Source organism: Colobus angolensis, unplaced genomic scaffold (assembly GCF_000951035.1).
Source record: "Colobus angolensis palliatus isolate OR3802 unplaced genomic scaffold, Cang.pa_1.0 Scaffold421, whole genome shotgun sequence".
NCBI lineage: Eukaryota > Metazoa > Chordata > Mammalia > Primates > Cercopithecidae > Colobus > Colobus angolensis.
The window spans coordinates 1369056-1382557 of NW_012117611.1; the positions used below are offsets into that span (position 1 = coordinate 1369056).

The 13502-nt window shown below is 36.5% G+C and overlaps 1 protein-coding gene across 1 annotated transcript in view; it reads left to right on the forward strand.

Annotated features, from left to right (window-relative positions):
- Positions 1 to 13502, forward strand: part of NCKAP1 (NCK-associated protein 1) — a 100604-nt gene that overhangs the window by 71907 nt on the left and 15195 nt on the right. The window contains exons 21-23 of the mRNA XM_011956684.1: positions 186 to 316; positions 595 to 692; positions 11500 to 11593. Of these exons, the coding sequence (XP_011812074.1) occupies positions 186 to 316; positions 595 to 692; positions 11500 to 11593 (323 nt within the window). The remainder of the gene's footprint in view (positions 1 to 185; positions 317 to 594; positions 693 to 11499; positions 11594 to 13502) is intronic.

Consider the following 13502-nt stretch of genomic DNA (forward strand, 5'->3'; position numbering starts at 1 on the left):
AGGAATACATTTAGAAATTTGTAGTAACGGAAAGTTTGTAATGAACTACTTAGGAAAATTTATTTTTTGTGAATAAATACTCATTCATATTATCAGTCAACTTAAAATTATATGCAGGAATGTATATCATAATACATTCTGAATTAAGCAGTTTCTTCCAGTTATAAGTTTACATTTCTCCTTAGGTATTTGGAAACTTTGTTACGACAAGTCAGCAATGGCCATATAGCATATTTTCCTGCAATGAAAGCATTTGTGAACTTACCTACAGAAAATGAATTAACATTCAATGCAGAGGAATATTCTGACATATCAGGTGAATAATACTATACCACAATTTAGAGAATGAAGAAAACTTAATTCTTTTGCTAGTGTCTTGATTCTTTTGATTCTGTTTTGACTGTTTCATTCAATTATATGCATAACTGCATATTGTATCTTAGAATTACTTTTGTATTTTGTATTCTTTCTTTCATTCTAGAGACTTTTATCAGGATTTTACATTAGTTTTTATAATGAGATGTTGTATTGTGTTGATGTTCATTTTCTTAAAGTATTTGTCGGAAGTATAAAATTAAGTACATTTTCTTTCAGAAATGAGGTCATTATCAGAACTACTAGGCCCATATGGTATGAAGTTTCTAAGTGAAAGCCTTATGTGGCATATTTCATCACAAGTTGCTGAACTTAAGGTAATATAGTCTTTATTAATTTTAGCTTTTAAATATTAATTCCTGAAAAACATTTCAGGGATATGAGCAGCAAGCCTACAATGTTAATTATTTTAATCCAACATGAAAGTAATAATATGAAAATGAAATTAAATAGCTAGCAGGGCCTTTTTATGGCATCTTACTTTAGAGTTCTCTATTTTGCAGGTAATAAAATGGAAAGCCAAAAGAGGTGAATTGACTTGGTAAAGGGGACAGAACCTCAGGGTCTTTGGCTTGTGGTCAAGCCTTCATAGTATTGTATCATGATGTTCTCTTCGAAATACCAGGTTCAAAATTCCAGCCAGAGTTAAAAATTTGTTCACATTTGGAGTTTGAATGTATTTGCTTTCCGTAGATTATAATACAAACATTATTAGGTTTATTGTTTTTTCTTAAGTAATTATCTTATGCCCTCTAAGTTGGATGAAAAATGCCTTTAGAATGCTTAATGTTTCAGTAAAGATGTAAAGAAACTGAAGCAACAGCATTTTAAATAACCTTTTTTTAGCCTTTTAGAAATATCTTAGAGCTAAGGTGATTTATATTGAATGAATCTTTATATATAACTATGTAGTTTTTGAAAGAATTTGAACTTAGGCCACCAAAACTTTTGAACTTATGAGCGGAATAGAGAAGTCATGTTTTAAAATAAACATTTTCTTTATAAAAGTTTTTTGGTGGTTACTTGCGTCTCTATTTTTTAGTTCTTTTTTTTTTTTTTTTTGAGATGGAATCTCACTTTGTTGCCCAGGCTGGAGTACAGTGGCACGATCTCATCTCACTGCAACTTCTGCCTCCAAAGTAGCTGGGACTACAGGCACACGCCACCAAGCCTGGCTTATTTTTGTATTTTTAGTAGAGACAGTGTTTCACTGTGTTGGTCAGGCTGGTCTTGAACTCCTGACCTCAAGTGATCTACCCACCTCGGCCTCCCAAAGTGTTGGGATTACAGGCACGAGCCACCGTACCTGGCCATTTTTTAGTTTGTTAAAAAATGATGGACGGGTACTGGTAAGTAGCCTAGAGTTCAGATGTAGCACATAGAGTTCTAAATGTGGTAATCTGATTTACTGAAAATGGAGCAAATATGTAGAACAATTTCCACAAACAATAGTATTTTGCTGAGTGAATAAATAGCAAGAGTCAGTGTGACTAAAAGCTTAGTATAGTCAAAGATTTAAAAAGGAGAGGCAATATTACCCATTGGTTAAGAACTCAAGCTTTCGGCCAGGCACAGTGGCTCATGCCTGTAGTCCAGCACTTTGGAAGGCCGAGGTGGGCTTATTGCCTGAGGTTAGGAGTTCAAGACCAGCCTGGCCAACATGGTGAAATCCCATCTCTACTGAAAATACAAAAATTAGCTGGATGTGGTGACGGGCGCTTGTAATCCCAGCTACTAGGGAGGCTGAAGCAGGAGAATCACTTGAACCCAGGAGGCGGAGGTTGCGGTAAGCTGAGATCATACCACTGCTCTCAAGCCTACATGACAGAGACTCAGATTCACACACAAAAAAAAAAGAACTCAAGCTTTAAAGTTAGGCTTTCCTGAATTTCAGACCTATTAATCACTTACAAGCTTTGATTTCAGTCAAATGTTTAAGCTTTGACTTTGACAATTTTATGAGATCATCATGCATGTCAAGCTTTTAGGTACTCAGCATAATGTCTCTTATTTTAGTATTGATCGTATCATTATCCTCTCATTATTATTATTATTATTATTATTATTATTATTATTACTTTTTTGTTGTTGAGACGGAGTCTCGCTCTGTCACCCAGGCTGGAGTGCAGTGGCCGGATCTCAGCTCACTGCAAGCTCCGCCTCCCGGGTTCCCGCCATTCTCCTGCCTCAGCCTCCTGAGTAGCTGGGACTACAGGCGCCTGCCACCTCGCCCGGCTAGATTTTTGTATTTTGTTAGTAGAGACGAGGTTTCACCGTGTTAGCCAGGATGGTCTCGATCTCCTGACCTCGTGATCCGCCCGTCTCGGCCTCCCATAGTGCTGGGATTACAGGCTTGAGCCACTGCGCCCGGCCTATCCTCTCATTATTTTTAAAGTTTTCTGCAATTATTGTATAAAAGTCAACTTTTAGATGCCTTAAAATATAAAGTTTATAAACTTTATATGGTTGTAAATATACAAACATTGAAATGCTAGTCTTGGTTCTTTACAAGCAGTATCATTCTTATTAGACTGATTCTCCTGTAAATACATAATTTTTTTTCTATCCTACTGTTCTCAAATAACCAATTCCTCATCTCCAATTTTTTTCTTGTGTTCCTTCAGTATGAGATAATAGAAGAATTATGACTCCGAAATTTTACTTTAGCCATTTTTTATTTCAGACTGAATAAACTAGGCACTTCTAGAATTATCTGTATTATTTTTTGCTTTTTTGTTATTTAATTTGATGGATACAGTATCATGGTACAGTAATAAAAATTAGCCTATTTTGAGTCTCTCTGAATTCATTTATATGAACAATTCCTTAACAGTACTGCAAGGATCTGGCCTTCTGCTTTTCCTTCCTCCTCAACTCCCCTGGCCTGACTGGCCTGCTTGCTGTTGTGTCATTTCAGACTACCCTTCACTAAGACATGGTCATAACTTGCCTGTTCGTGACGTTCATGTATTTTTCAAATGTCACTGTATCAGAATGTCCTTCCTGACCAAACTTTCTAAAATAACAAACGGTACTTTTTATTCTCTTCGGTCAGCTGTATGTGTATCTTAATTGTGACCTTTCATGCCGTGTATTTGTTCATGTCACTCTCACTAGAGTATAAACGCAGTTCTAAACTCTGTTAAAACCTTGTTGCAGACCTCACACATAGTAGGCACTTAGTAAATATTTGTTGGATGCAAAAATAAAAATAGCTTTGTTTGTTTATTTGTTTGAGACAGAGTCTTGCTGTGTCACCCAGGCTGGAGTGCAGTGGTGTGATCATGACTCACTGCCAGCTCGGCTCCCCTGGGCTCAAGCAATTCTGTCACCTCAGCCTCCTGAGTAGCTGGGACTACAGGCATGTGCCACCAAGTCTGGCTGATTTTTTGTAGAGACAGGGTTTTGCCTTATTCTCAAGCTGGTCTCTTAACTCCTGGGCTCAAATGGTTCACCCACCTCAGCCTCAGAGTGCTGGGATTACAGGCACAAGCCACTGTGCCTGGCCCCAGCTTTCTTAACTATTTTATTCCAGGGCTTTTCTAAGATCTTCACCTATCTTATTAACTCCTTTACATTTTTAAAAGAGGTGTTTTCTTTATTTTACAGATTAGGAAAGTGAGGCCAAGAAGGATTAAATAACTTGTGCAAGCTCACATTTTAGTAAGTGGCGAAACTGAAATTTGAACTCAGTCTGTCTAGCACCAGAGAGCATGCTAGTACCATGCTACACTGCCTGTAGAACTGAGAGGGATCTCAGCAGTCATCTAACCTACTCTTATCTGATGAAGGAGCACATGTTGCATTTTTCTAGGTGTATTATCTGGTCTTTTTGAAAATGAGGCCATCTTATCAATTACTGTACATCTCTAGTTTATGTTGGTTTAGTATCTAAGTAGTAATTTTTTATTGGTCCTCATTCTTACATCAAGAGGCAGCGATTGCCTTTGACAAGATCACCCTTCACATATTTAAAAACTGCTTTTCTTCATGTGTCATCTTTCTCTTCCCCGTGTGGAAAATATTCATATTCAGTCTCTTTGCCATCTTTGTCACTCCTTCCTCTGTACGAACTCTGTTTTTTTTGTGTCACTCTCAGAGAATAGTGCCCTGAACCAATAATGAGTTTCAGTTAAGGTCTAGTAAGTGAGGGTACATTTATCTATTCTGGATACTGTACTTCCTCATACAATTTAAGATAGCATTAACACATTTGGTAGGTATGCTGTTTTCACAATCAACTTGCAATCAGATGAATTTTCTCTTTTTTTCACTTATGCTAACCTTAAACCATGGCTTTCCACATCTTATATTTTGTGAAGTTTTTAGACCTGAGTGTATGCTTTGTAGTTTTTCTTAGTAAAGTTTATCTTGTTAGGTATTGTCCGTTATTCTAGGGTCTTTTTTTGAGTACAGATTTTATCCTAGTCTTTTAACAATTATTTTATAAACTTAACTTTTTTAGCCTTGTCTCTAAGTATGAATGTTATCAAATATATTCTCATTCTTGAGAAGAAATGGAAGGTGCTTATGTTTTAACATTTCTCTCTCATATGTTGGAGTGGCTGTATTCTCTCTTTCTCAGATATTATTAAGATTTAAAGTTAGGGGAATGTGGAACTACTGTAAACAATGTTGACTTTCTGAATATCCTTAACCAAGATGGTTACGGATGTTAAAACATTTTTTCTTGAAAACTTTTGATGTTAGCTTTCTGGTAATCTCCTGTGTGATTTTTTTCTTACTTGACTTTTCCTTTTACCTTCATAATAACTTCCATATTTTATTAGATTTAATATTGTAGTAATTATGATTATGTTTTGGTATTTGTTTTTACTTTTTTGCTTCTCAAATACTAAATCCTGACTTATTTAAGGATTGTGTTTTTCAAAAGGCTTCCTATGAAATATTTATATTTTTAATATTGTGCCTTCATCATTTAGTTCTTCAAAACAAGGTTAGTTGTAAGGATTCCATTTTCTGGAATTGTATAATGTTTTATAGTGATTTTGTTTGAGATCTCTCCTAATAACCTCAAGATGTAATCCAGATTGTTTAGTATTCAACTGCTTGTGTATTAAGAACTTGAGAAGGTGTTTATTTGTGACTTTGTTTTCTCAGCCTCTGTGTATAGAGGCATACTCCATATGTATTCTTGTATCTTATTACATAAGAAATCCTACAGATCATAATGATGTTTCATATAGATAAATTCAGTGTGTTGTATTGAAATAAATCTCTAAAAGTTACTCTGTCAGTGATTATTTTAATTTTTTTAGTGTCCTATAAACTTTCCTTAGAATAACCTAATTTTTGAAATTACAGAAGCAAAAGAACTTACAGATTTTTGCTTCCAGTATTGGTAGTCTAGGTAATTCAGACCACCTTATTTCCAAAGAACAACTTAAAAAGCTGGAGATACATAGATATATCTATAAAAGAATCTTCTTTAAAGATGAACTAAAAAGATAGTTAAGTATTTCTAGGCTAATGCCAAGGAGAACCTGGGAAATCAGAGATGTAAGCCCAGCTTTGGAAGCCACTTTTCACCCAGGTACGTGTACTGAAGCAGAAGTAACATTTGGAAAACTAAGCTGAATTCTGGTGGCCTTGTGGGACAGGGGTGTCAGTAGTCAAAAACCTAGAGCAACGCCTTCTCTTTTTTTTTTTTTTTTTTTTTTTGAGATGGAGTCTTGCTCATCACCTAGGCTGGAGTGTGGTGGCACGATCTCGGCTCACTGCAAGCTCCGCCTTCCGGGTTCACGACATTCTCCTGTCTCAGCCTCCCGAGTAGCGGGGACTACAGACGCCTGCCAACGCGCCCGGCTAATTTTTTGTATTTTTAGCAGAGACGGGGTTTCACCGTCTTAGCCAGGATGGGTCGATCTCCTGACCTTGTGATCCGCCCGCCTCGGCCTCCCAAAGTGCTGGGATTACAGGCTTGAGCCACCGCGCCCGGCCACGCCTTCTCAAAGAAGGGTGTGGGAAGTCTGCATAATTTCTCCCCAACCCTCTTTACATAGACACTCCGAAGGGTTAGACCTTCAGGATAAGGGTGAACTGGAAATGAGTCACCCCTCCCTGGGATTTGCAGCCCTGTTTATGTTGTATGCTTTGTCTAAGGCATCTCAAGCCTTGGACCTGGATTAATGTGGTCCTAGGTTAGTAGTGCCCCAATGTACTTAGCAGAAGCTAACACAAATCTTCTCTGGAGAAAGATATCGTCATCCTAGGCTTCAGATGATTCCTGCAAATAGTTCATCAAGCACATGACCTTCAGCTGAAGAGTGGAGGTCTTTTGGAGATTAGTGCAGGGTGGAGATAGGAGGTTTTATATATCTGGCAGGCTGCCATGATTAAGTCATTGTCTTGTTTTCAGCTTCAAGCCTTCCTTTCTGTGCCATTGCCTTCAATTTCTGATTTATTCCTCCCTCTTGGGGTGTGATTTAACTTGCTTCTACATTGTGTCTCCATTATAAGAACTTGCTAATCATATTTCTCACCTCTCCTTATTCTTTGCTCTAGTTTCCATCTTCCAGAAATGTGTTGACTTTTCTAGTTTGATCTTGTTTTTTCTGCTGTTTCCTTTTTTTTTTTTTTTTTGATAGGTTTATGCCTTATTTTCTTACCTCTGACTTGAGTGGATTTCTGAAAGGAGCAGTTTTAGACATTTAAAATTCTCTACATTTAATCAGCACTTCTACATAGTTTACCTACTTGTTTGAGCGTTGTTTTTTTTTTTTCTTTCCAACTTCTATTTTACGTTCAGCGGGTGCATATGCAGGTTTGTTACATGGGCGAATGACATGTCACAGGTTTGGCATACAGATTATTTTGTCACCTTTTTTTTTTTTTTTTTTGAGACAGAATCTTGCTCTGTCGCCCAGGCTTGGAGTGCAGTGGCGCAATCTCGGCTTGCTGCAAGCTCTGCCTCCTGGGTTCATGCCATTCTCCTGCCTCAGCCTCCTGAGTAGCTGAGACTACAGGTACCCACCACCATGACTGGCTAATTTTTTGTATTTTTTAGTAGAGATGGGGTTTCACTGTGTTAGCCAGGATGGTCTCAATCTCCTGACCTTGTGATCCACCCACCTCGGCCTCCCAGAGTGCTGGGATTACAGGCGTGAGCCACTGTGCCATCCATGTGTACTTGATGTTTAGCTCCCACTTTTAAGTGAAAATGTGAGGTGTTTGGTTTTCTCTTCCTGTGTTAATTCCCTTAGGATAATGACCTTCAGCTCTATCCATGTTGCTGCAAAGGACATGATCTTGTTCTTTTTTATGACTGTGTAGTAGTTCATGATACATCAATACATATATATATACACACACACACACACATACGCGCGCGCGCGCACACACACACACTACATTTTCTTTATTGAGTCTCTTGTCGATGGGCATTTGGGTTGATTCCTTGTCTTTTTTGTTGTTGTTGTGAATAGTGCTGCAGTGAACATACACATGCATGGGTCTTTATGTTAGAACGATTTATATTCCTTTGGGTATATACCCAGTAATGGGATTGCTGGGTTGAGTAGTAATTCTGTTTTAAGTTCTTTGAGAAATCTGCAAACTGCTTTTCACAGTGGCTAGACTAATTTACATTCCCATCAGTAGTGCATAAGCATTTCTTTTTCTCTGCAACCTCACCAGCATGTTTGAGCATTTTGATAGGAAACGTTTCTAAAAGTGGATCAAAGAGTACGAACATTATATTTTTTGATATTACCAGATAGCCCTCTGAAAAGATTGTAGCTCACACTCTCCTCAGCACAACTTTGTGATATCTCTAATAGCAGAGTTAGTATATACAGTGTTTTGGGCGGAATTGTAATATTTTAAACATCATTCTGTAATTTCTTGGCTGGTTTTTTTTTTTTTTCTCTTTTTTAGGAGACAGGTTCTCCCTGTCACCTGGGCTGGAGTGCAGTTGCACGTTCATAGCTCACTGCAGCCTCGAACTTCTGGGCATACGTTCCTGAGTAGCTGAGAAATACAGGCATGTAACACTGTGCCTAATTTTTAAGCTTTTTTTTTTTTTTTTTGAGACAGAGTCTCACTCTTGTCGCCCAGGCTGGAGTGCAATGGCACAATCTCACCTCACTGCCACCTCTGCCTCCCAGGTTCAGGCGATTCTCCTGCCTTAGCCTCCCAAGTAGCTGGAATTACAGGCACCTGCCACCATGCCCTGGTACTTTTTGTATTTTTGGTAGAGATGGTGTTTCGCCATGTTGGACAGGCTAATATCGAACTCCTGACCTCAGGTGATCCGCCCACCTCGGCCTCCCAAAGCCTGGGGATTACTGGTATGAGCCACTGCGCCCAGCCTTTTAAAGTTTTTTGTAGAGACTAAATATTGCTGTGTTGCCCGGGCTGGTCTCAAACTCCTGGCTTCAGGTGATCCTCCCACCTTGGCCTCCCAAAGTGCTGGGATTACAGGTGTGAGTCACCATGCCTGGCCACTTCTTTGCTTTTATTTCCATTTTTAAAAGATTTAATCTAAACTGATAGAAACTAAATATCATTTGATTATATCTTTTTCTTTTTATCTTAAAGGTGACCTTAATTATTTTAGTTCCTGTTTTAGCTGAGGACCTTTTTGTTTTATAGAGTAAATTTGTGTGCTAATCAAAGAAGTAGAGCTTTTTTATATTTGATGGTTATGAATAAATTATGTGTCAGACATAACACTATGTGTGTGTACTCATGGTGAAACATGTTTTTTCCTTTCAGGAGAAGAAAGCAACCATCTTTTTTTCTACTAAAACTCTTGGGTGTTTTATTTGAGGTTGTGCCCTCTGAGTCCATTTCTCCTTCCAGTCTGCCAAAAGAATTGTTTTCATTTTACAGATCAGTTCTTCTAGTTCTTCATGGGATCCTAAAAGACATTTTTTCAAATGAAGTAGGAAATTTAAATATGAATTTTACCAAGAATTTTAACACTTTCTTTTTAACACAATACCAAGTAAATTAAAATTAAATCAAACATTTTTTTTTAATCTGGATTTATTTCACTCGCTGTGTCTAAACTTATTCTAAACCATTGCATTGGTAATTCCTATCATTACTGCCAGCTTTCAGTTTATTCATCAGTGAGATTAATCAATAACTTTATAGAGAGCAAAGAATAGAAAGCCAGCAAATAATTTAGGGTAATAGTTCACAAATTTTACTTCTCAGACCAGCAGAAGCAGCATTACTTTGGAGCTGGTTAAAAATGCAGGTTTTTGTTCTCTGTCTCAGACCTGCTAAGTCGGAAATTTTTGGACTGGGACCCAGCAATGTGTGTTTTTAAGGAGTCCTCTAGAGAATTTTGATGCACACAAAAGATGGGGAACCATTTCTTTGGAGATTAAGAACATGGATTTTAAAATGAGACATATCTGAATTCAAATTCTAAATTAACTGTTGAATATCATTGTAACTTTGGACAAGTTATCCAACTTCTCTGACCTTGGTTTCCTCAGCTGTGAACTTGGAATATTACCTCCCTTAATTGGATTATAGTAAATATGATTATAAATTACCTTGTATAAGAGCTTAACAAATAGTTATAGTTGCTCTTATTATTAAACGTATATTAATATTTCTGAAATTGTATGTATCTTATAGTGTTAGTAGTCTTTGTTTTTGTTTTTTTTCCTTTTAGTGACACATAGAATAAGGTGCATTTTAAATTCGGTGGTTTTGATTCAGCAATACGTGATGCTATGTTTAAAGTGCATGGTCACTGTCAGGCTTGGGCATAGAGTTTGAGTGTGTATTGAATCCAGTTTTAGGTTGGGAGAGTTTTGTTTTGGCCCAGAGTGAGCAGGCAGTCTAATCAGAGACCATAGAAGTTAAATTCAGCAAATAAATGTGACTAGAGCTTAACTTCTTTTTAGCAGCATAATAAATAATCTGAAGTAATAACATCAAGCAACCTAAACAAAACTTATACTAGTGTTTTTGAAAAAATTATTTTTATGGATTTTCTGCATAGTTTTTTTCCCTTAAATCAGATGTTACCAACCTTTCATTTGTAAAAAACCACCGTGGCATTTTATATGCTTGCTGCACCTTCCCAACCAGGTCTGCTGAATTGAAATAACCAGAAATGAAGCCTGGATATGTGTATTTGGAAGGAGCACCACAGGTGATTTTGATGTGTACAAGGACTGAGAACCATTATAGAGAACAAAAGTAAAGAAAATTCTGATTTATAAGAACTTTGCAGAGATATAGAGATCAGAAATTAAATTATAAACTTCACTTACACTGTGAAAGAACTGGGAAGTGTGATAGTGGTGAACTTAGTGGTGAAAGCAGACCGCATAGGTAACAATGCAACAAAGAGCAGAATGTCTCTCTCACTTCTCCTTTCATTGTTTTAGATACTCTGTTTATCGTTGTCAAGGCTTATCTCTGACAGAATGAAATTAATTCTCCATTTGTGTTATAATTTTTAAACTAAATTACTTTTTTAATGTTTCTTTTAAGGCGAGCATTCTTCAATGAATTACACTTTTCTTGAATAGTTATCCTTCACACCCTTCCCTTATTTCTCTCTTCCTTCTTTTCTCTTCCCTTTTCTCAGGGGTCTGTGAAAGAGAAGTAGATAGTTTATACTTCCATTTTATAATTTTTGTTGGGAAACATTGCTATTATATAATGCCCATCAAGTGGTACCATACCCCAACAAGTTATTCTCCCTCTGATTGTATGTAGCGAGTAATAAACTCATTGTCTACAGGCATACTGTAGCCTGCCTTTGGCCAGGTTTAACTTTAGCAAGTTCTTTTGTTTCAGTTGGAATTTGTTGCTACGTCCATTTTAGTGTCTACTTTTTATTATTGATACTGTTCAATGTCTAAATATAAGATGATTCTTGATCCTACCACTTACCTTTGTTGCTTTTCCTGAACTACTTCCTTCTTGAATTTGTAAACTGCAGGGAAACACTAAGCTTATGTAAATAATTTTCAGATTCTTTTATTGAAACAACAACAAAAATATATAGCATAGGGCATCTGGATTTCATGAATCGTGTTTCCTACTTGCCAGATTGTAATTTCCAAGCATGCTCTTATCTCATTAACACGAAGAGGTCTGTGCCTGACCTAGGATCTTTCTTTTTTTTAGAAACTTGTGGTGGAGAATGTTGATGTGTTAACACAAATGAGGACCAGCTTTGACAAACCAGACCAGATGGCTGCACTCTTTAAAAGATTATCATGTGGGTAACTCATGATACTTTTTATAAACATAAGAAGATGTTGATACTCAGTATTTAGCTTTGGCTCAACATTTGTAACATAAATACAAGTAATAAATTATGAAAAGTACTCTTTAGCTTATGAAGAGAACTAGAACATTTTTGCAAAGGATCATATAAGTGTGTGTGTGGCTTATCTGTTTCGTAATTTTTCTTAACCATACTCTTAGTATACTATGTGTTGCTATTTCTTGAATATTACCAGTATCAATTTAGTTTTGAGCCCATTAAATTTAATACAATAAATCTACATTAATTTAGGCTAAAAGGATTAGCTTCTGAGCCTGTTTTCTAAAAATCAACTATACGTATAAGTTACATACAATAAAATGTACCATTTAAGCCAAGGATATTATGGGTTTTGACAAATGGATACATTCGTATAACCATTGCTACAGTCTAGGTATGGAACAGTTCCATCACTTTGAAAAATTGTTTGCTATCGCTTTGTAGTTGGTCTCCTACCCCAGTCTCTGGCCCCAGGCCAGACAACCACTGATCTTATTTCTGTCACTATAGATTAAATTTGTGTCTGGCTTCTTTCACTTAGCATAATGTTTTTGAGATTCATTCATCCATGTTGTTAAGTGATCAGTAATTTGTTTCTTTTTGTTCTTAGCTAATATTCCATTGATGAAAACCTGAACCTACAACTTAAAAAAAAAATGTGATGTCTTCTTGACATTGATTCTTTGTGGGAGGTATATTGTGAAATAACAGTGAATCTTAAGTATTAAAGTGTGTTCAGCCAGATAACTGTTTTAGATATACTCGATTTAATGTTATTTTCTTTTGCTTTTTTTACTTGAACTGTCAAAGTTATAATGAAAAATTATTTTAAAGTCATACTTCTTGATTAATTTAAAATTCTTCTCAACACTAAAAAAAAAGAAATCCCAAATAAAATATTCTTTGTATTTGAGAAAGCCGGAGAACAAGTTTATGTTCCTAAATAAAAATAATCCAAAAAAAAGTAAAGCCATGCATGTATTTAACATACTTCACATTTGACATTTTTCTCTTAAATGCTTTAGAGAATCACTTTATTAGGCTGTTTTATCCTGTAAAACTTATTTAATTCTTATTGAATAAGAATTAAAGATTACCTTATAGGACAGATCCGTGGTTGCCAGGACTATAAAGGGAAAGCAGTGAGGGAGATTTTTAGGGTGATGAAACTGTTCACCATAGTGCTGATACAAATCTATCATGTGTATCATACAACACATATTACTGTGTTACATAGTGGTAACACAAATCTATACATGTTAACATTTGGGGCTGGGTGCCGTGGCCCAGGCCTGTAATCCCAGCGTATTGGGAGCCAAGGCAGGCAGATCGCTTGAGATCAGGAGTTCCAGACCAGCCTGGCCAACGTGTTGAAACCCTGTCTCTACTAAAAATACAAAAAGTAGCCAGGCGTGGTGACACATGCTTGTAATCCCAGCTACTTGGGAGGCTGAGGTAGGATAATCACTTGAACCCGGGAGACAGTGGTTGCAGTTAGCTGAGATAGCACCATTGCACTACAGCCTGGGCGACAAGAACAAAACTCTATTTCAAAGGGAAAAAAAATTGGAGCTGTACACCAAAAGGAAAAGAAAAGGTCATTTTTATTATATGATACTTTAAAAACAAAAAAATAGACTTGGTAGCATTATAGGGAGAAGGAGTATGAATAAGTAGGAAATTACTTTTTAAACCTCTCCTGATCTTTCTTTTGTTATTGTACATTGGTTTACTAGCTACTTATATTTTCTACTCCTTTATTCTTATTATTTTTGTTTTCTTCTGTTTTCTCCCATTTTTAAATACTCATTTGACCACCCCATTGACCTTAACCCTATTTACTTTCCTACTAACAATCTTT